At 31.6% G+C, this 22,185-nt stretch overlaps 2 protein-coding genes and 2 non-coding genes across 4 annotated transcripts; 3 read left to right on the top strand and 1 right to left on the bottom strand.

Annotated features, from left to right (window-relative positions):
* The first annotated feature begins 301 nt into the window (after positions 1 to 301).
* Positions 302 to 3,533, top strand: LOC125863330 (septum-promoting GTP-binding protein 1-like). Its single transcript, XM_049543520.1, has 5 exons — positions 302 to 779; positions 1,616 to 1,736; positions 1,951 to 2,047; positions 2,136 to 2,259; positions 3,298 to 3,533. The coding sequence occupies exons 1-5, from the start codon at positions 414 to 416 to the stop codon at positions 3,460 to 3,462; spliced, it is 873 nt and encodes a 290-aa protein (XP_049399477.1). The 5' UTR covers positions 302 to 413; the 3' UTR covers positions 3,463 to 3,533.
* A 4,405-nt stretch (positions 3,534 to 7,938) lies between these two features.
* Positions 7,939 to 12,658, bottom strand: LOC125863298 (homeobox-leucine zipper protein HDG2-like). The gene is made up of 11 exons (XM_049543482.1): positions 12,572 to 12,658; positions 11,666 to 11,850; positions 11,435 to 11,552; positions 10,943 to 11,143; positions 10,269 to 10,736; positions 9,805 to 9,906; positions 9,468 to 9,668; positions 9,194 to 9,365; positions 8,735 to 9,012; positions 8,492 to 8,587; positions 7,939 to 8,301 (listed from the first exon to the last, which is right to left on the bottom strand). Exons 1-11 carry the CDS (start codon positions 12,656 to 12,658, stop codon positions 7,939 to 7,941), a joined length of 2,271 nt encoding a protein of 756 aa, XP_049399439.1.
* A 6,202-nt stretch (positions 12,659 to 18,860) lies between these two features.
* Positions 18,861 to 18,932, top strand: TRNAE-UUC (transfer RNA glutamic acid (anticodon UUC)). The gene has a single exon. It is a non-coding gene; the product is annotated as a tRNA-Glu (tRNA).
* An 867-nt stretch (positions 18,933 to 19,799) lies between these two features.
* TRNAE-UUC (transfer RNA glutamic acid (anticodon UUC)) lies at positions 19,800 to 19,871 on the top strand. The gene has a single exon. It is a non-coding gene; the product is annotated as a tRNA-Glu (tRNA).
* The last annotated feature ends 2,314 nt before the right edge of the window (positions 19,872 to 22,185 follow it).

Genomic DNA, 22,185 nt, shown 5'->3' with positions numbered 1-22,185 from the left:
ATCAAAATATTTATTTTTTTATCTCACCAACCTATAGACAACTATATTTGAAACTAATTATTACATAGTTCATATTTTCATTTAAACCTTTTAAAACGGTCTAACCGTCCCTCATTACACGGCAATAGTGACAAACTTAATTAGCCGTTAACCACACATTAAAAATAGAAAAAATAAAATGAATGGTAAAAATTCAAATTAAATTAAATTCCACACAAAAAAACAAACTCTAAGAAGAAGAAAAATAAATAAATAAAAAGAAATTATGATTAATAATTCTGCAAAAGAGACTTGCCTTTTTTTTTCTTTCTTTTAAGGCCAAAAGAAGAAGCTAAGCACTATAAGCATTAGCTCCTTCTTGAGGCCTTTTCTTTTTCCTTAGAAATTAAATCACCAAAAAAAGAGGGAAAAAAATGACTAAACGTTTGCTCCTTTGTTATAGAAGAATGGTTCATTTGAATATGAAAAGGAAAATCATATGTAAATTTACAATTTTACAAAAATATTTGAATTCATTTTGGAACAATGTTCTTGCTTGTTGGTTAGGTAAGTCTATTAATTATAGACAATTGTCACATAATCAATCTTTTCCAGCCACCACCACCTCCAAGGGGATGCCATCTCCGCCAGCTGGGGCGGAAATGGCGTCCCACGGAGGGTCTACGGAGAATATGGCAGCCACATGTTGTTGTGACCATTCTAAGGATTCATCTGAGAATGTTGTTGCCTTGAAGATTAGTCTATTGGGTGATAATCACATTGGAAAGACAAGTTTCTTGGTAAGTTTCTTTTCTTCTTCTATATATTTTCAAACAAGCGATATCAGAGTCAGATTCATCTTTATCCGAGGTTAAACCTCCATGTTGTATTTTTCATGTTCTAGATGTTTGGTTTAATTTGACGTGTGGGGTTAGAGTCAGATTCATCTTTATCCGAGGTTGAACCTCCATGTTGTATTTTTCATGTTCTAGATGTTTGGTTTAATTTGACGTGTGGGGTTAGAGTCAGATTCATCTCTACTCTTGCTATATATATCCGAGGTTTAACCTCCATGTTGTGTTTTTTCATGTTCTAGATGTTTGGTTTGAGTGTGTGGGGTTAGAGTAAGATCCATCAATCTATATTCTTGATATATTCGATGTTGAGTCTCAATGTTGTGTTTTTCATGCTCTAGGTGTTTGGTTTGGCGTGTGGGGGTTAGAGTTAAATTTATCTCTATTCTTGATATATATTCGATGTTGAACCTCTGTGTGTTTTCCACACTCTAGATGCTTTATTTGGGCATGTAGGTTGTAAAGATGGATTGATTTGATAGATGAGTTCAATTTTTAAATTCTTAATTTCCATTGAATCCATTGAACTTTTGGAAATATGAGTTTCAAAATTTAATATTTTGTGAATTTTTTCTAAGTTTCCAAAGATATTACTTTGTATCAAAATTATTGAGTTCAATTAATTTTTTGATGGATTTCTGACCCAACAATAGTAGAAAATTCCCATTTTTAGTAGTGTTATTAACAATATTGGATTATGTATTTGTAGTTTTAATTTTGATCCATTTTTTATTTTGGTTTCTGACTTTTTCTTGTGTTTTATTTTTCTTTCCAAATTGAAGAGAAAGTATGTAGGAAAAGAGAAGGTAGATGAAGGATTGTCAACCAAAGGAGTAAATCAAATGGACAAAACTTTGTGTGTGAAAGGGACAAGAATCTCATATAGCATGTGGGAAGTTAAAGGTATAAAAAAAATTATTTCGGACCTATAGGTCACGAGTTCGAGTCATGGAAATAGTCCCTAATACTTTTATTAGAATAAACTGTTTACATCACACTCTTTGAGTTGCGGTTCTTTTTAGGACTTTGCTGACACGAGATGATTTGTACATCGAACTGTCCATTTTAATTTTCTGAAATGATGATTAATTAATTATTATTAATAATAATAATGCAGGTGATGCTTCTGGCCCAACTCAAATTCCAATGGCTTGTAAGGATTCTGTAGCAATGTTTTTCATGTTTGATCTCACAAGTAGATGTACACTTAGTAGGTATGACGTTTAATTTATATTCACTGACAGTATATATAATGCAATTTTTATATTATCACTGTAATTTACCGTGTCGTTTTTCGTGCAGTGTCCTTAGCTGGCATCAACAAGCACGTCAATGGAATCAGACGGCAATTCCTGTAATGATAGGGACAAAGTTTGATGATTTTGTGAAATTGCCATTGGATCTTCAATGGACAATTGCAAGTCAGGTATATTTATCATTCTCACTCTTTTTTATTGCTTAGCGATCTTAGCGTACGATCTGAATTGTTTTCATCTTGATTTTGGATTTAAGCATCTAAAAAGTTTGTATGTGCAAACGATTTAGATATGTATTAATAGTGACGAGATTAAATTTTTTGTTAAAGATGGTCAAAATTTAATATATATATATATATATATATATATAAACATAAGTTAGATTTATATACACAAATTAATTTTTCGAACAGGAGTGTTCAACTGATCACCCTTCACTATAGCCTATAGGTAGCTACGTCAGGGGTGGCAATTGGGTGGGTTGGGTTAAATTTGGGCGAGTCATAATGGGTTAAGATAATAATCGGGTCAAGACCCAACTCGATCCAAATTTACTTGGGTCAAAATGAGTTAGGTAACGGGTTATATAACGGGTCAAGACCAATCCAATCCAATTTTTACTAAGCTTAATTATTTTATTTGTTTTTTAAAACTATTTTAGTACCTAATAAAATTATTATTTTTCTTTATTATGACTATATATAACATATCAAATTGAAAAAAAAAAGTTTTTTAATAATATTTTGACAAGATTTGACATGAGCCAATTCGGATTACATATCAACTCAATTTTTAATGGGTTGAAATGGATTTGGTTGAAATGGATTGAGCTAATGAATGAGCAGGTCAATAAACAACTCAAACTTCACCGGATTGGACAGGTTGAATTTGATTTTGTCACCCCTACTCAGGTTGATAAGATCACTGCACTTTGAGCTAATGATATATAGTACTCCAATAAATATGTTTTGACTTCAAGTAGTGTTGTTTGAAAACGTCCTTATCTCTTGCATTTCTTTCAAACATGTTATGAAAAACTGTTTTCTTGAGTCGAAAGAATCTTCTCTACCCCACAAAGGTAGCAATAAAGTTTGTATATATATACCCCATTAATTATGAATTATACTAAATACGTTATTACTGAATCATTTTAATGTTTTTATTTTTATATTGATACTTATGGTGTTATACAATGTGACTTTGAACAGGCAAGAACATATGCAAAGGCACTAAATGCACCATTATTCTTCTCAAGTGCAACTTACAACATTAATGTGAACAAGATATTCAAGTTCATCACTGCTAAACTCTTCAATTTACCATGGTCATTGGAGAGAAATCTCACAATTGGTGAACCTATCATTGACTTTTAGGTTTAATTTCTCTTATTTTCTGTAATTAAAAAAAGAAAAAGAAGAAGAAAAAAAAGATTTGCTTTTTTTATTTACTTGTAGATAGATATGAGAGAATCCAAAAGACTCGGAGAAAAAGAAATGATGATTCACATAGCCAACCGGTCACTAGGTAATTGTTTCCGCCTAGTGAAAATTCGGGTTGTCTTCATATGACATTTTATGCATTGGAGAAAATATTTCCATTTCTTTTTCAATTATTCTTTTGAAAGTGTACTATGGTGTTGTAATTTACTAGTTTTTAAAAGTTAATAGTTAATTAGCAATATCCATGGATTTCGACCTAGCAGTCAATAAAGTGAGATGAAAAGTATTGAAGATCAGAGTTCAAATCTCAATAATTGATTGAGGCACCTCAGGTGATTTATTTACATGTCTACGCCTTTATCAAAGTTATTTGATGTATGTGTTAGTTTGGAGAAAAGAAGGTAACAAGTAGTCATTGAAATAGTCAAAGTACGTACAAATTGAACCGAAGGTAACAAGTAGTAAATGAAATAGTCAAAGTACGCACAAATTGAACCGAAGATAACAAGTAGTAAATAAAATAGTCGAAATATACACAAATTTGAACTGAACAATTTTGAAGGCTACTGTTGACCCAAAAGGTTGGTTCAAGATGATTTTCTTGATCATAAAAAAAGATCTACTAACAAAAGTAACTGCTCTCAGAATAGCAACACAAGATCATTTAGAACAGGAAAATATATAGAGTTGCATATTAAAAAACTGCTTGACAATTGAAGCCTTTATATCTATAAAGATGACGATAACAATAACATATCCAATGTAATCACACATGGGGGTAGGAGAGGGATAGTGTGTATGCAAGCAACCTTACCTCTGCTTTGAGAAGGTAGAAAGATCATTTTCAGTGGACCCCTGAACCCTTGACTCTGTATCTTCAATAGAAAGCACAAGTAATCCAGTATTTGAAATTCAAGATGTTTTGTTTGTCCCAGATTTCAAATATAATCTCGAAGAGAATTTGACTATATATGCAAGCAAGTAAAGAAGACAATTTTCCTTTACTTGTTTTCAAGAAAGAATTTGACTGATTCAGAGTGCTTCATCTTTCCTAATTTTTCATCAGAACAGTCCTAATAGAGAAGGGTATATTTGAGTCACTTGAGTAAATATATCAGAAGATAAAATTATTCCTTTTCACATAGTTAAAGGACAAAATTTGACCTTTTTCCCAAAATGACAAACCAAACTTGCAAAATATTCATCTCAAGAAAATGAAGCAAAGGAAACCACAAGCAAAAGAAAAGGGAGTTGTTGGTGAGGTGTCATGTAACGTGGTGTCCACCACTCCGCTACTCAAGTATTTCTAAGGATGTTTCTGTGCGAAAAATATACCGAAGGATAAAAGGAGAAGGGGGTTGTCGGTGAGGTGTCATGTAACGTTGTGTCCACCACCTCGCCACTCAAGTACCTGTAAGGATATTTCTATGCAAAAAATTTACTTAACGATAAAACTAATCCTTTTCGCACAGTAAAACGGAATTTTTTCTTCATAAGCAAATACAACTTGCGAAATGTACACTTCAAGCAACTAGAAGAGGAAAAGCTCGAAGTAAATAAAACCACAAGCAAAGGAGAAGGGGGTTGTCGGTGAGGTGTCATGTAACATGGTGTCCACCACTTCGCCACTCAAGTACCTGTAAGGATATTTTTGTGCCAAAAATATAAACAAGGATAAATGGAAAAGGGGGTTGTTGTCGGTGAGGGTTATGTAACGTGGTGTCCAACATCTTGCCACTCAAGTACCTAGCTATAAGGGTATTTATGTACGAAAAATATACTTAAGGATAAAATTAATCCTTTCCGAACAGTAAAAAAGGAAACTATCCCTTTTTTTGAATAAGCAAATAAAACTTGCGAAATATACATTTCAAGCAACTAAAGAGGAAAAACTCGAAGCAAATGAAACCATAAGCAAAGGAGAGGTGGGGTTGTCGATGAGGTATGTCACGTATTGTGGTGTCAACCACTTCGCTACTCAAGTACCTATAAGGATATTTCTGTGAGAAAAACATACCTAGGATAAAGGGAGAAGGGGTTGTTGTCGGTTAAGTGTTATGTAACGTGCTGTCCACCACCTTGCCACTCAAATACCTGTAAGGGTATTTTTGTGTGAAAAATATACTCAAGGATAAAACTAATCCTTTTCGCACAGTAAGAAGAGAATTTCCCCTTTTTTCTAATAAGCAAATATAACCTGCGAAATATACACTGCAAGCAACTAAAAGAGGAAAAACTTGAAGTAAATAGAACCACAAGCAGATGAGAAAGGGGGTTGTCGATGAGGTGTCATGTAACATGGTGTCCACCACTTCACAGCTCAAGTACCCGTAAAGATATTTCTGTGCGAAAAATATACCCAAGGATAAATGGAGAAGGGGGTTGTTGTCGGTGAGGTGTTATGTAATGTGGTGTCCAACACCTCGCCACTCAAGTATGCATAAGGTTATTTTTGTACGAAAAATATACTTAAGGATAAAATTATTCCTTTTCGCACAGTAAAAAAAAGAACTGTCCCATTTTTTTGAATAAGCAAATAAAACCTGCAAAATATACATTTCAAGCAACTAAAGAGGAAAAACTCGAAGCAAATAAAACCATAAGCAAAGGAGAGGGGGGGGGGGTTATCGGTGAGGTATGTCATGTATTGTGGTGTCAACCACTTCGCCACTCAAGTACCTATAAGGATATTTCTATGAGAGAAACATACCTTAGGATGAAAGGAGAAGACGGTCGTTGTCGGTGAGGTGTTATGTAACGTGGTGTCCACCACTTCGCCACTCAAGTACCTGTGGGTATTTCTGTGCGAAAAATATACTTAAGGATAAAATTAATCCTTTACGCACAGTAAGAAGGGAATTTCCCCCTTTTTCCTAATAAACAAATATAACCTGCGAAATATATGTTTCAAGTAACTAAAGGAGGAAAAACTCCAAGCAAATGATCAAGAAGCAAAGGAGAAGGGTGTTGTCGGTGAGGTATTATGTAACGTGGTGTCCACCACTTTGCCACTCAAGTACCTGTAAGAATATTTCTGTGCCAAAAATATACCTAAGGATAAAAGGAGAAGGGGGTTGTCGGTTAGGTGTCATGTAACATGGCGTCCGCCACCTCGCCACTCAAGTACTTGTAAGGATATATTTCTATGCGAAAAATATACTCAAAGGATAAAACAATCCTTTTCGCATAGTAAAGAGGGAATTTTTCCCTTAAGCTTAATAAGCACATATAACCTGCGAAATATACATTTCAAATAACTAAAGAGGAAAAACTTGAAGCAAAAGAAACCACAAGCAAAGGAGAAGGGGGTTTATCGGTGAGGTGTTGTGTATTGTGGTGTCACCACTTCGCCACTCAAGTACCTGTAAGGATATTTCTGTGCGAAAAATATAACTAAGGATAAAAGGAGAAGGGGATTGTTGTCGGTGAAGTGTTATGTATCGTGGTGTCCACCACTTTGCCACTCAAGTACCTGTAAGAATATTTTTGTGCCAAAAATATACCTAAGGATAAAAGAGAAGGGGGTTGTCGGTTAGGTGTCATGTAACGTGGTGTCCGTCACCTCGCCACTCAAGTACCTGTAAGGGTATATTTCTATGCGAAAAATATACATAAAGGATAAAACAATCCTTTTCGCATAGTAAAAAGGGAATTTTTCCCTTAAAGCTTAATAAGCAAATATAACCTGCGGAATATACATTTCAAATAACTAAAGAGGAAAAACTTGAAGCAAATGAAACCACAAGCAAAGGAGAAGTGGGTTATCGGTGAAGTGTTATGTAACATGGTGTCCACGACCTCGCCACTCAAGTACCTGTAAGGATATTTTTGTGCGAAAAATATACTTTAAGGATAAAATTAATCCTTTCCGCACAATAAAAGGGGGAAATTTCCCACCTTTTCTAATAAGCAAACATAACCTGCGAAATATACATTTCAAGCAACAGAAAGACGAAAAACTCAAAGTAAATAAAACCAACTAATGTTTAACATATTTTTTTCATACCATAATAATGCAAAAGACAGACAAAACAATCTGCCAAATGCTACAAAGTTTTGATGGACTTATAAAAAGTCACATAACATAAAAAAGGTAAACCCTATTATTCTATAACATAGTTTTTTTTTCTTCCTATCTTTGGAATTGCCACAAGAAGTCATTTCACGAACCTCTTAACCCTAAAACAAAAAAAAATCTTTCTTCTTGTAGTAGAAATTTGAAAGGTGCGCTCTTGACTTCCCCCTATTCCTTATTATCACCCTATCCTGCAATAACCAACAAAAAAAACACAAAATGTATAAATATTCTATTCGTATATATATATACTGACAGTATAATGTTATGGTCACAATGAATTTGGTGAATATGATATAGAGGAAAATAAAAATATGTACTTACAGCGAACGCGATCAGGTTGGCTGTGCTAAGAGAGCAGCCTTGATCCTATCAACTGTGCAAGCAATCAAATTGTTGACAGTAGCAACTGATCCCAATGAAAGCTTAGCAACAGGAACTAAATCAACCAAAATCTGAAACGCGACGGTCAGCAGAGATCCACCAGAGCCATGATTATAGGCTCCCCTGCCTCCTGATGGACCATCGGGGAGAATGGCGAATCCAGAAGGCAGCAGAGCAACATGATCTGGATCTCCACCATTCAACACACCATTCATTGCACTGATATCAACTGGTGCATAGATCACATAGGATCCTGTTGGATCTGTGCTGCTCTCTTGGAGGATTATCATGTTGCTATGGTTAACATTGTCACTCTGCAATATTCAAAAATGCGGATTCAGAATAATATTTATACATTTCTATGATATCAGACTAGACAGAGGTCTTGTAAGTACATTTTACATGAAATGATCACGATAATTTCACATGGTGTCAGAGTCAAAGGTCATGTCAGCTTTTAACTTTTTAAATGAAATGATCATATAATTTCGATAGAGGACTTACATTAACCCTCAGTAAAGAGACACAATTGCCTGTCTCAGTGCCATTAGCAATCTGAGCCACTTCTTGCAGCAGACCTCCATTGGACAGAATGTCCCACTGTTAATTATCACATACAAAAAATTTACATATTTAGAAAAACGCACAAAAATTAAAGATATTTATTAAAGAACATTCATGAACAGAGTCGGTCAATGTATATAACTTAAACTCTATTATTCAGAAACATTAATTAAAAAGTGTTACCTCGGTACGCGTGTTCTCATCACGGAGGTAATCGAACACGGTTTTCGGAGAAACAGGGAGCCAGAATGAAGTAGCAGCACTTATGACAACACCATGTGGTCTACCAGGATCACCAACACTTTTCCTAGTCATAACTCTAACATTTTCATCTGTTCCATTTCCTTGTGACAAGGTTGTCCAGTGATTACCAACAGTTGCACTCACTCCAGAGCTAAAACTATTAACCATCCTCTCAGCCAATTTCATCATACTCTTTCTACTTTCTTGAGTTGATAACACTACATAAACAAGAAGAAAAAAAAAAAGCTTAAATAACGTCTGTCTGTCTCAATTTATGTGACATAGTTTGATCATTATAAACATGTCATGATATTTGTATGATTATTCAGGCATGGATCGTTTTATAGGATGAATTGAAAAAATAAAGTATGTCACGTAAATTGGAACAGTATTACGTACCCATGTCATTGGTTGGAATAGGTGTGACCATAGCACTTGCAATACGGTCACATTGTCTATCAAGAGAAGCAAGCCAACGTTTTGCACCAAATGCAAGACCAGAACTCACTAGTGGCTTGTAAATAGTGTGCACTGCTGAATCATCAACTTCAACATGCTCAATCCAAGTAACCTTAAGCAAAATAATTAAACATGTTAATTAATAGGAATTATGAGCATAATATAAGTTACGTTAAAAGTGAACAGTAAACGTTATTTCTACTTATATTTGTACCTTAGAGCATCCATTTGGTGCCGCTTCAATAAGGCATCCAGATGGCCTTTTTCGAGACCTAACAGCTGGGCCAGCGCGTAACTGGTCCAATGAAACATCGACAACTGCCCATGTTCCATCAACTCTGAGCTTGCAATACCTAGCAAAGTAGCATTCCCTAGTTGGAACTTGTGGAGATGCAATTTGAGTTTCAGCTAATATCTGCAAAAAATCAACATGAAATATTAAATTTATTATGTATATATATACTCACAGTGTAAAAGAATTTTTTACGACGATTAATGACATGACATATGCAAGGAGAATGCTAACTATAGATATATATATTATGTATTACCACTTGTATTGCTCCATTGGGATTTCCTGCACCTCCAGTTGATATCACATCAACACTTGAAGCCCTTGAGACAATACCAGAGAACATACTGGACCAATGATTCTACAGATCACAAAACAAACATAACAATTAGTAAGTCGGAAACAGTCTTTCTACCCCATAAAAGTAGGGTTAATAAGCTAATAAGAATCTCACTTAATAGTTATTGATATAGCTAGTATAATCTTATTAATAGAAGATTCAATTATTAAAGAACAAAAAAGGTAATTTTATCTACAATTACAATTTGAATTTAAGTAAATAGTCCTATAAAATTCTCTTGCTGAAGATCTATCGAAAACAGACTATAAGGTTTAGGTTTTGTGCGCACCAATCAAAGTAAAATTGACTCACAACAGTATATATAACATAAATCGAACTGTATTATTAAACGTCAAAGTAAAAAGATAAAAAAAAAAACTTACCACATTCATGAGAATTTCAACTAGGTTGAGATTGTTCATTATAACAATAGAACTATCCTTTGTAGCCTCAGTAACAAATCCAATAGGTCTAGGTCCAATTCCCCTTGGAAAAACCCTAAAATACTCATCTTGATTCAGCATAAATGTTCCATTTTCAATGCTAGGGAACCAAAGTGGTTCTTGCAAATGTGCCATTTGAACAAACTCATCCATAGCTGCCATAACAAGTTCAATGATAAAGGGTTTTTCAATCTCACTAATTGGTCCATTAATCATTGAACTTAGAATTGGAACATCCTCAAATCCACCACCTCCATTGTTATATCCCTCTCCATCGTCGCTTTGTGGCGTCGAGTAAGCAGGAAGAACTCCAAAATCAACAGGATTGGGAGAGTTGTAATCATTGCTGTTGTTTGGAAATACATTTTTTCCAACAATTCTTCCAGCTATAGATGAGATACGTTCGATCTATATAAAAAAAGAGAGAAAAAAATATATATTATATGACAAACAAATTTATTTAACTTATTATATACTATAGTCTATATGCATTTTTTTTTTACTATATACTTAACGCATAGATCAAAAATATTTCGTATAAGTTAATTTGATCAGCTTAAACTTTATACCTTCAAATTAGTAATAGTAATATATTTGTTGTGAAAGTGGCATACCTCTTCTTTGAGTCTTGCATTTTCATTCCTTAATTGGCGTTCATCAAAAGACAAATCACCAATGTTGATACGATGACCACCACAAGTAGGGCAAGATATATTGCCTATATTTCCCAAAGCTTCTTTGTACCTCAACAATTCTGACTTCATTTTCTCATTTTCCACACGAAGGTGTGAGTTCTCATGCCTCTCAAGTTGATTCTGACATAAAAAAATAAACAAGTTTTAACTCAAATAATATATATAGGGGCGGAACTAGGGTATCGTAATAAGAGGTTGTTCATGTCCAAAAATAAGGTGTGTGTGTAACAGTATATAATAATCAATGTATAATTTATGTAACAGAACATGTTATCAAGGGTAAGATAGAGCAATTTAAGTGAAAACCATTTTTAATAATTAAAAAAAGTGTTTATTTTTTTAAACGGACTAAAAAAAATGTGTTACATAAAATATTACAAAGAAAATAATTGAAAATGTAGTTTAGTTTACCTTCATTTGAGTTCTTTTGTTCTGAAACCAAAACTTGACCTGCAAATGCTCCAACCCTAACTCACGGCTCAGCTCCTTCCTTTGCTTGTCATCTGGGTGAGGGCACTCCTTAAAGTATCTAAACACCAAAAAAAAAAAAAAAGAACCCTTAGTAGTTGATCTTGTTATACTATCAGTGTATATAATAATTAAATAAATATTTATTTCTGGTTCTCGTGAATTCATGCTTACGCTTCCAGTTCCTGGATCTGATGCTGAGTGTGGCGATGATAGCGCTTTCGCTTCCTAGTAGTAGTCACACCATCTTCTTGATCATCATGATGATCATCACCACCAAGTTCTTGAGCCATTGCAGTGTCAGAGGTGTTTGATCCATTGTCCATTGAATTAGGTTGACTATCCATCATGTTACTTGGCTGTAATAACACAAACAAATTAAATTAAATTTTAAAAAAATTAAACTAATTAAAATCTTGAAAATGTTGTATGTTTTATATTTGTTGAAAGAAAGTGAAGAAAGAACAAGTTGAAGTATATATAATTAAATTTACAAGAAGAAAAGGAAAGGGACAAAAGTCCTTTTATTTTTTTTAGTAAAAAAGATTTATTTAATTAGTTTGACTTAGTATATAATAAAAAGCAATGATGAAAATGTATGGAATTTTGTCAACTATTTGTTGACCAATACAAATAAAATAAAATAAAACAAGTCCTTGACACGGTTCCCAAGCTTCAAGAAGGATTTTTCACTCGAAAATAGAAAAAAAAATTATTTATCTTGTTGAACCTTACTTTGTCTTTATTAATATTTAAATGACTTATGAATAATAAAAATAAAATAATATTTTTTTAAAAAAGAATATATCAAATCAAACATGTATTAGTAAAAATGGATGAAGAGGTTAATCAAATAGGAAAACCATATAGGAATTAAAAAGAGATCATTAAAAATTGGAACTTTTAAAAGGGTCAACATTATTTTTTTTGTGATTATAGACCCATCTTTTGTTTCAATCTATATAAATTTTAGGAAAAAAAATTTGATTAGCGATCTTAAACATGTTATAACATTTTAAGAAAAATAATCTAGATTATCGATATATATAAATAAATTAAATTAAAAAAATATTTTTTTACCTGATCGAGCGGAACCCCAGTATTAGTTCCATCGTTTTCAACCAATGGTGGCATACTACTTGCCGGACGGGAATGTATGGCCGGCATCCTCCACTCTCTGAACCCTAAAACAATAACATAATTAAGAAAATCAACGATAAAGTCATCAAAAAAAATAAAATGAAAAAGTCTCAATTTTTTTTAATTGAATGTAATTCAAGTCGTAGAAAAAGTGTCAATTGTTTTTTAATTAAATGTAATTCGAGTCGTAGAAGCAGTTTCTAATGTTTATATGGCTTTTTTCTGAACCCGATGTAAAGTCGGGATGCTTTGTGAAATGTGTCAAACATAAAAGATGATGAAAATTGAGAATAAAAACCGAATATTTTCATAAAATAGAAAATAAAAATTTTAAAAGATGTTGGTAGATTTGACTAAGGTTTGTTTCCGTTGAAATTAATTGTAGGTGTCTCTGTAAGAGAATCTTTGATGTAAAAAAAAAGACAGTCCGATGCAAATAAATAAATAATTTAAAATGACTCCCACGAAAATCTTGAGCAATCCAACCATGTGTTTTACTCATGTTTTTCCTCTTTTTTTGTGTTATATATATATATGGGGATCCTTGCCCAACTCCTCATTGTTCATGTGTTTCTTGATTTTAAAAAAATAATGTATACTTATATAGATTATCAACCAACCTTAAAAACCATAAGCAAAACAAAAAAAAATACAATGAAATCGATGCTACAAGTAAAAGAATTTGTAGGAGCCATATGATGAGTAAGTATATATATACATACACATATATAAACATGTATATGGTGTGTGTAAATTAATTAAAACAAGCATGATGATACAAAAACTCGATTAAATATATGCATCTACAACAACAACAGCTACACCTCAGCACCAAACAGTTGAGGTTGGCTGTTTAAATGCATCTAAAAGGAGAAAAGGAAATGAAAGAAATGACTTTGTTAGGTATATAGACATATAAATGCATCTAAAAGGAGAAAAAGAAATGAAAGAAATGAGTTTGTTGGGTATATAGACATACACAAGTGAAGTGAAGCTCTTTCTTGCTACTATTGAAGCTCTCAAAAGAAAGAAAGAGCTTTTGAGATTTTGTGTGTGGAGAGTGAAAGGGGGAGGGCTTTATTTATAGTGAAACAAGTCAAGATTTGGGCATGGACTAAGTTTGACTATTTATGAAAAAGGACAAATTAAAAATGAAAAGAGTAGAGGGCTTCCCTCGTGTGGACATAAAAAGAGAGATTTTGAGAATTGGAGGAGAAAGCTATGAAGAAGAGAAAATAAAAATTGAGGAAAAGTGTGAAGTAGAGATGGTGAAGTTGCATTAAATGTAGTAAGAGTGTTATTATTGCAATCCTTGAGGAGGGGGTGTTGGTGGGTGGGGGTGGGGTGGGTTCAAGAAAGTGTAAGAAGAGTGTGTATGTTTATGTGAGTAGGTGTCGCGGTGGATTCAGGATTTGAAGCGTAAGTATGATTAGGTTCAGAAATCGGGTCAACTTTTTATGTTGCTCAATTCAAAATTAATAATTTATACATATTTAATGAATGCGTTAAGAATAATAAAGAAATTAGACTAAAGTTATTAGATTCGGTCAAACACAATATTTGAATTAATTAAGTGAAAATTACGGCTAAGAAGCTTCTCGAAGTTTGATATTTTTTAATTAGAGTACTCGAATTAGTGTCAAATAATTTTTATCATTAAATAATTAAAGATTATTATTTTTTATTTAATAATAAATTAGCAATGAATTCTTAAATATTTTTTTGTTAATTACGAATATTTTAGTGTTAAAATAATGACATATTTCATAGTTAATTTTTATTGTTGGTGTACCTATTTGTTGTTTGATCAATTTTCATGAATTGTGAAAACAAGAATATACTTATATATGCCTACTCTAAAAGTAAATTATTGCAAATATTTAATTTTTTTTAAGGATGTTGGTTATTGATTTATATTCATATAAAGATAAGTGGTCAAATTCTGTTGAAGTAATCTGGAGAAGTAATGAAAGAGTTTGACTATACACGTGCATCTAAATCATATGAAAGAGCATAAACAAGTATGTGAAACTCGATTTTTGTAATTCGTGCATTTTGTTGAAGTAATCTGGTGAAGTAATGAAAGAGTTTGACTACATACGTGCATCTAAATCATGTGAAAAAGCCTAAAAGCATACACAATTCAATTTATGTAATTCGTACATTCAGTTTAAACTAATCTAGTGAAATAGTGAAAGAAATTAAATATGCACGTGTAACTCAATTGACTATGCACGTGCAAAAGAGATTTGACTATACACGGATGAAGTAGTGAAGAAATTGACTATGCACGTGCGAATCGTGTGAAAGAGTTGAAAATGCGCATGAAATTTAATTTTTGTAATCCGTGCATTAAGTTCAAACTAATCTGGTGAAATAGTGAAAGCGATTAAATATGCATGTGTAAGACAATTGACTATGCACGTGTAAAAGAGATGGACTATGCACGAATGAACTAGTGAAGTGAATTGATTATGCACGTGAGGATGTTGAGGCAAATTCAAAATTCGAAGCTTAAGTATGACCAAGTTTAGAATTCGAGTCAATCTATTATGATGTTTCTCGATTCTAAATTAATAATTTTTATATATTTAATTGAATGTCTTAAGATAAATTAAAAAAATTGTGCATGTGATGTCATAAGATAATTTTTATATATTTAATTGATTATTTATTTACATTAATAAAGATAATTGGTAAAAAATTATATTTATGATGTGAAAATGCCTAAATAAGTATGTGAAACTCAATAATCAGGCGAAGTAATGAAAGAGTTTGACTACACACACGTGCATATGTATCATGTGAAAGAGCCTAAACAAGCACAATAATTTAATTTTATAATTTGTATATTCAGTTTACTAGTCCAGGAAAATAGTGAAAAAGATTAAATGTGCATGCGTAACTTAATTTACTATGCACGTGTAAAAGAGATTTGACTATGCACGGATGAAGTAGTGAAAAAAAACTGATTATGCACGTGTGCATCGTGTAAAAAAGCTAACATAAGTGCATAAATTACTAATTCGAAAAAATAGTGAAATAGATTAAATATGCACGCATAACTTAATTGACTATGCACGTGTAAATGAGATTTGACTATGCACGAATGAAATAGTGAAAGAAACTGATTATGCACGTGTAACTCGTTTAGAAGAAGCTAAAACAAGTGCATAAAAGTTAATTTTTGTAAACTATGCATTTAGTTCAAACTAATCAAGTGAAGTAGTGAAAGAGATCAAGTATACATATGTAACTCGATTATCATGCACGTGTAAAAGATCGATTGACTATGAACATGCGAAGTAGTACTGAAAGAAATTGACTATGCACGTGTAAAGTAATTTATGCTTTCTATTGAAATAATCAAGTAAAGTAATGAAAGAGTTTGACTACACACGTGCATCTCAATCGTGTGAAAGAATCTAAACATTTTATAATCTTTGTATTCAAGCATGTAATATTCAATTTTTGTAATTTGTGCATCCAATTCAAACTAATTGGATGAAGCGGTGAAAAAGATTAAATGTTCATGTTTAACTTGATTATGCACATATAATACGATTTCTAAGTGAAATTTTTTCTTAGAGAGTTGTATAGATCATTTAGTAGATATATTTGGCAATATAATAAAGGATATAGTTTTCAAGAAAATAACGTGTATAAAATTCTTTTTATGTTTCATAACAAGTAATGTTTTTATTTTTTTTCAGAATAAATGATAATTTACATAATAAGAATATATTTATTTTCTCCTTTCAATTTTACTTCTATTTAGATAAGTGATTTTTTTTATGTAATCGAGAAATTATATTAAATAAGTATTATTTAATTAAGGATGATTTCGTAAAAACATTTTTACTTTATGAGAATGAGTGAGTATTAGTAAACTCAAACTATAAACATCACTTACTCTATTTTTAGTTACTTATTTCTTAAATCATTAATCAAGACTTAAGACTAAACATTAATTAATATGAATATCGTGATAAAACATCTATATACAATTACTGTTATTGCTTAAATAATATGCAAAGTTCAAACCAGATTAGTAAAAATAAATGGAGAGAGTAGTTATTTTGAAAAAATTAATCTATTTAAAAATAATTATCTATGAATTTAACAAATTTGACCTTGTGCACTTCGAATTGTTTTTTCTTCCAAAAATTGTCAAATTAGTTTTTTTTTTTTTTCCTTTTTGGTTAAGTCATTAGTTTTTTTTTTTGGGTTAAAAGTCATTAGTCAAAGTTAAACAAGTGTATTTCATGCAAGGTGCAGCCTCGATATTTGTGCATATATAATCCCAAATTCCCAACCATCTCCCAACTCCATTTTAAGAAAAAACAAGTTAAGCATTATATTTTTCTCTGGCTTTGAGTCTTAGAGATGAGTTTGTAAAGAAATTTGAGAGAAAAGACAGTAAAAATTAGTTGTGAGTTAATGACTTTGTAACTAAATTATATGACTATTGACTCAATTGAGCAACCAATTTATTAATTAAAAAAGACATTTTTTTTGGTTGAGAAATTGTTTTTTTTTTTTGCATGATGTCATTGTGGCATCAGCCATGACGTAAGGGTTCTTTAAGAAGCAATTAAAAAAAAATTATTTTGTTGCAAAGTAAATACTTTATCACTACAACAAAAACAACTTTTAGCGGTAATAAATATACACATTAACAAAGAGTGTTAAAGCATTTAGCATTAGTTAATTGTCATTGAATCTAATGTCGCTATAGGTTTTAAAGACATTTACGAAGAGTGTTAATTGTCTCTAAAATAACATATTGAGCGGCACTTAGATTATTATTGTTAATTATTAAGTGGTAAAGATCATTTTTGGTGTATTGATGGTTATTAAATTTAGGTTTTGATATTCGATAAGTAAACAAAAATATTTTGTTTTAAAATATTTATATATAATAAATGCAAACGTTATGGCGGCGGAAGTGGCGGTTAGGAATGTCGGTGGAAATGGAAGCGGGTATGATAGCGGAAATGTCGGTGGAGAATATAACAGAAATGTTGGTGAAATGGGGGCGGAAATGTCGGTGGAGAAAACAACAAAAATGTCAGTGGAAATGACGGCGGGAATGTCAATGGTAGAGCTGTCAAAAAGGGTCGGCTTAGCCCCACCGGGCCCAAGCCTCGCGGGCCAAGGAATTTGAATGGCTAGGGCGGGCCAGCCATTCATTTGGAAGGGTCTGAAAATGCCCAACCAACCTAACCCTAGAAGGGCCAAGGGCTGAGGCGGGCTAGCCCTTCTTTTTTTCTTTTCAAACTTATAATTCTATAACATCAAGAAAATGAGAAGATTTCCAAATCAAATATGATAAACAATGGTGTTTTTTCAATAACACTAGCAAAAAATCTAGTGTAATTAGCATGTATCTCGCATACAAGATACATGAGCAAGATAAGAGAGTGACAAGCAAGATGGGAGGGAAGCGAGGGCACGAATTTGTCTATGTATCCTAGATACATGCGAATTTACTTGGATAGAGTGTATCTAGAACAAATTAACCTAATTTTGAATCCATTTATTTCAAGGTACATGTATCTGGACGTACCAAAATCTGGTAAGATTCATAATATTACAACATAGTGTGTATTTAAGTAATTAGATTATGTACTAGTGAGATTATTGTAAGTTACCCTTAAATAAAAAGTTTTGGCCCATGGGCCGACCCCGATCAAGCCTCAAGGGCCAAGGGCTTATATGGGTCGAGCTTATAAGCCCTAGTTTTAAATGGGCTTGAAAAATTCTATTCCAATCCTACCTCAATAACGGATTGGGTCGGGACGGCCCCATGGGCTAAGCCTGTTTTGATGGCTCTAGACAATGGAAATGGCAGTGGAAATGACTGCGAAAATATCGATGGCAAGAATGACAGTTGGAGCCTCAGGGTGGAGTTGACTAAGAGGCAGGTGGAAGGAGATAATTAATGTGTTACGCCACTCATAAAACTTTGTTTTCCCTACTTCAATCACCAAAGTCGTCATTTTTCTAATTTTTAGAAATTTATTTTTCTAAGGAAATTATCCTCCAAAAGTATTTTAATCAATCAAATATGAAGAAACAATTATCCAAAATATATTAATTAGACAAATATAAAAAATAAAAATCTCTCGTAAAGTTTCTTCTGAATTAATTTTATAAATTACATGATTTAATAGGACTTTAATTTTGCTATCTTAGTACATTTTACTCGACTTACTTGAATCACAAATCCGTTATCGTCCAGCGGTTAGGATATCTGGCTTTCACCCAGGAGACCCGGGTTCGATTCCCGGTAACGGAACTTTTTAATTTTCTACTGTTTATTAAGAAATAATAAATACGAGATATAATTTATGAAGTTATACGTATTTAACGAGAGAAGATTATTATTTCTTTCTTAAACATCATACATTTTTCTTTAATATTAGAGGTATAGTTGAAAACGAAAATCACATTTAGTCTTAGATTCTTAAAAAAAACAGTCATTTCAATACACTTATTTTGAGCTAAAATGATAATTTAAATGAAACGAAGAAAGTAAATATAACTTTGATGAAACGGGAAATAAATTTAACCATACCAAATTGAAATCAATCTAAGGGTGCATTTGGTGTAAAGGAAACACGATTTCTTTTTGAAACTATTTTCTTAAAAAAAAACTAATTTTTTTTTGTCACGGTGATTTACAAATCTCTTAAGCTACTCTCGCCAAAAAAATGAATTTTCCTAATATTTAAGGTTTTTTTTAAAAAAATAAATAATATTTTTCAAATACATTGACCAACCTAATATGAAAACAAGTTTTCTGAAATATCCAAACACACACTAAAGTTTCTTTTGGGTTAATTTCAAATAACAATATCACATGATTTAATAGGAATTTTAGTATAGAGTACTCTATTTGTTTCAATTTATGTGAAATTATTTGCTTGTGGATCAGTTTTAGAAAGAAAGAAAAAAGTAACATACAAATTGAACTTTCTTCCTTTAATGAAAAATATTTATATAGTAATATAAATATTTATGACTCAATTTAGACCACAAGTTTTAAAAGTTATTTTTTCTTCGTAGACTTATACCGAGTCAAATACAAATTGAAGCGGAAGGAGTAATAAATTATACTATTAAGTTAAAATATAATTTATCTCTTACCAATTGATAACACAAATCCGTTATCGTCCAGCGGTTAGGATATCTGGCTTTCACCCAGGAGACCCGGGTTCGATTCCCGGTAACGGAATTTTTGTACCTTTTTTCTTAAAAAAAAATAAATTAATTTTCATGTATACTTTTTAGCATCGAAAGAAAAAGAAGTTCGATAAAAATTATTCAAGAAATTCATGTTCGAGGGTTCGTGAAGAGTAAGCTAGCCAAGAAGTTATATACTATGAATTTGGTGACTCAAACTCGCAACCTTCGGGTTGGAAGTTAGGGATGTTTACCATTTGCGCAACTCCCTCTTGTCACAATGTAATGATAGGATATAGACTATTGGCATTTTGGTTAGTTGTGAGGATTGATGGTCCGATTGATAAAAAGTTTCGTATATAATAATTTTACTTGATAAATAATGCATATGCTAATTATCAAAGAAGATGCTTGCACACAAAATTATAAGAGCAAAAATGGTGCTGGATATATATTCCTTCTCCCAATTTCACATTAATATAAAAGATTGTATAAAAAAAGATGTAATATTGTAATTGAAGTTATGTAATATATGTAATACTATGTTCATTTAAATCGGAGCATATTTGTTTTTATAATTTTAGTATATGTGTGTTGAACGTGTATATCTTGTCATTTAATTAGAACAAAACACATTTAAAAAATTATTATGGATTATATAATTACTACTATTATTACTCCTTCTAGTTCATATTAAGTGAATTGTTGGGGGTATGATACACCTTTTAAGAAAATATTTTAGGACAAAAACTAAATGTTAGTTTCCGCTAGTACCCTTTTGATGGAAAAGGGACTGTTATACCCCTCAATTTTGTCATTTAGAGTTGATATACCCCTCGTTATGAAAATTACTCATAAATATCATTACTGTTATACAAATGACTCGCATATACTCCTACCGTTACGAAAGAAGCTCAAAAATACCCTTTATCTAACGGAAGTGAAAAAAAAGTTTTAAATTTGTATTTTTGACTTTTAATTTTAAAAAAATTCATGTATTGGTATATATGATGATCCTTCTAGCAAAGTTTCAGATATATTTTAATCCTTTTTCATACATAAATTATTTTTTAACTTCTTTGATTATCATTATTTGAGTTTCTTATTCTTATTTTATCTTCGTTTTTTTTTTCATTCGTTAGTGTAAAGAAACAAATTAATACTAATTGTTTGTGGCTATATTATAATTAAAAACTATTTTTTGGATATATTGTAATTTAGTTTTTGTATTTGTAAAAAAATTAGGACATCAATAATAAATCTTACAAGAAAACTAGTGAAACATAAATAAATTTGACCATCAAAATAATAAATTTAAATTAGTCGTTGAAACAAAAAAGTAAAAAAAAAAAAGTGTGAGGAGGATTAAATATACCATATGAATTATATTTTCTTAAAAAAATAATTAAAAATTAAATTAAAATTAATTTTTTCACTTCCATTAGAGAAAAATAGTATATGTGAGTCATTTGTATAACAGTAGGGATATATATGTGTCACTTTCATAACGAGGATATATCAACTCTAAATGACAAAATTGAGCGATATATGTATCAGCCCCTTTTCCTAATTGTAATATACATGTATTACATGTGTATATCATGTTAATTAATTATTAATTATTATTATTATTATTATTATTTTGTTATCGTCAATTGTTGTTGACAATTAATTTTGTCCCTTGAAATAGTAAGAAGTATTCATGGATACTGTATACAAGCACTGCATTAATACTTTGGCATTCATGAAGTAAAAAAAAGGCTGCTTGCTTTATATTAATGTGTCTCTGATTTGGGTACTTGCATTGCAAATTGTGGACACACCAAAATTAATGTGTTCAGCTTTAGCATTACAGTATACAGATCCCAGGACATGTTTTCTTGTCTCAAATTATTTATCGTGATTTTTAAAATTAGTTTTTTCGAATTATTTATCATAAAAGTTCAAGACAAAATTTAAAGTTTTTTTTTTCTTTCTCAATTTTGTGTGTTTGGTATGAAGAAAATGTTTTCTTGGAAAACAAGTGGATGTCTAACTTATTTTCTCATGTTTGGTTGGTGAATAGAAAATATTTTCTGGAAAATAGTTTTTAATGTTGGTTGGTGAATGAAAAATATTTTTCAAAAATATCTTTTATTTTTGGCTTGAGACTAGAAAATACTTTTTAGGAAAATAATTTCTGATCCGAAAATCAACCCTGATAATTGATCTAGGACCCGCCCTTGAAGCCCAAACTAGGACAAGACTCCAAGCACCGTTCCAAAATTTGACCCTGTGATCTGATGCAGACTTTCGACTCAGGAATATATTTTTCAAAAACAATTTCTTTTAGAATTTTTTTTTATGGGGGTGGCGGGGTGGGGGGG

This window comes from Solanum stenotomum, chromosome 4 (assembly GCF_019186545.1).
Source record: "Solanum stenotomum isolate F172 chromosome 4, ASM1918654v1, whole genome shotgun sequence".
Taxonomy (NCBI): domain Eukaryota; kingdom Viridiplantae; phylum Streptophyta; class Magnoliopsida; order Solanales; family Solanaceae; genus Solanum; species Solanum stenotomum.
The sequence above is the reverse complement of the archived record's forward strand: the minus strand, read 5'-3'. Positions and strand labels throughout refer to the sequence as shown.

Excerpts from the sequence above, each read along its gene's own strand:
- LOC125863330 (XM_049543520.1), top strand. The coding sequence starts at position 414 with ATGACTAAACGTTTGCTCCTTTGTTATAGAAGAATGGTTCATTTGAAT. Across the intron at positions 2,048-2,135 it reads AGTAGATGTACACTTAGTAG|TGTCCTTAGCTGGCATCAAC; the intron begins GTATGACGTTTA and ends TTTTTCGTGCAG. Across the intron at positions 2,260-3,297 it reads AATGGACAATTGCAAGTCAG|GCAAGAACATATGCAAAGGC; the intron begins GTATATTTATCA and ends GACTTTGAACAG.
- LOC125863298 (XM_049543482.1), bottom strand. The coding sequence starts at position 12,658 with ATGCCGGCCATACATTCCCGTCCGGCAAGTAGTATGCCACCATTGGTT. Across the intron at positions 9,366-9,467 it reads CACCAAATGGATGCTCTAAG|GTTACTTGGATTGAGCATGT; the intron begins GTACAAATATAA and ends ATTTTGCTTAAG. Across the intron at positions 9,013-9,193 it reads TATTCCAACCAATGACATGG|TGTTATCAACTCAAGAAAGT; the intron begins GTACGTAATACT and ends TTGTTTATGTAG.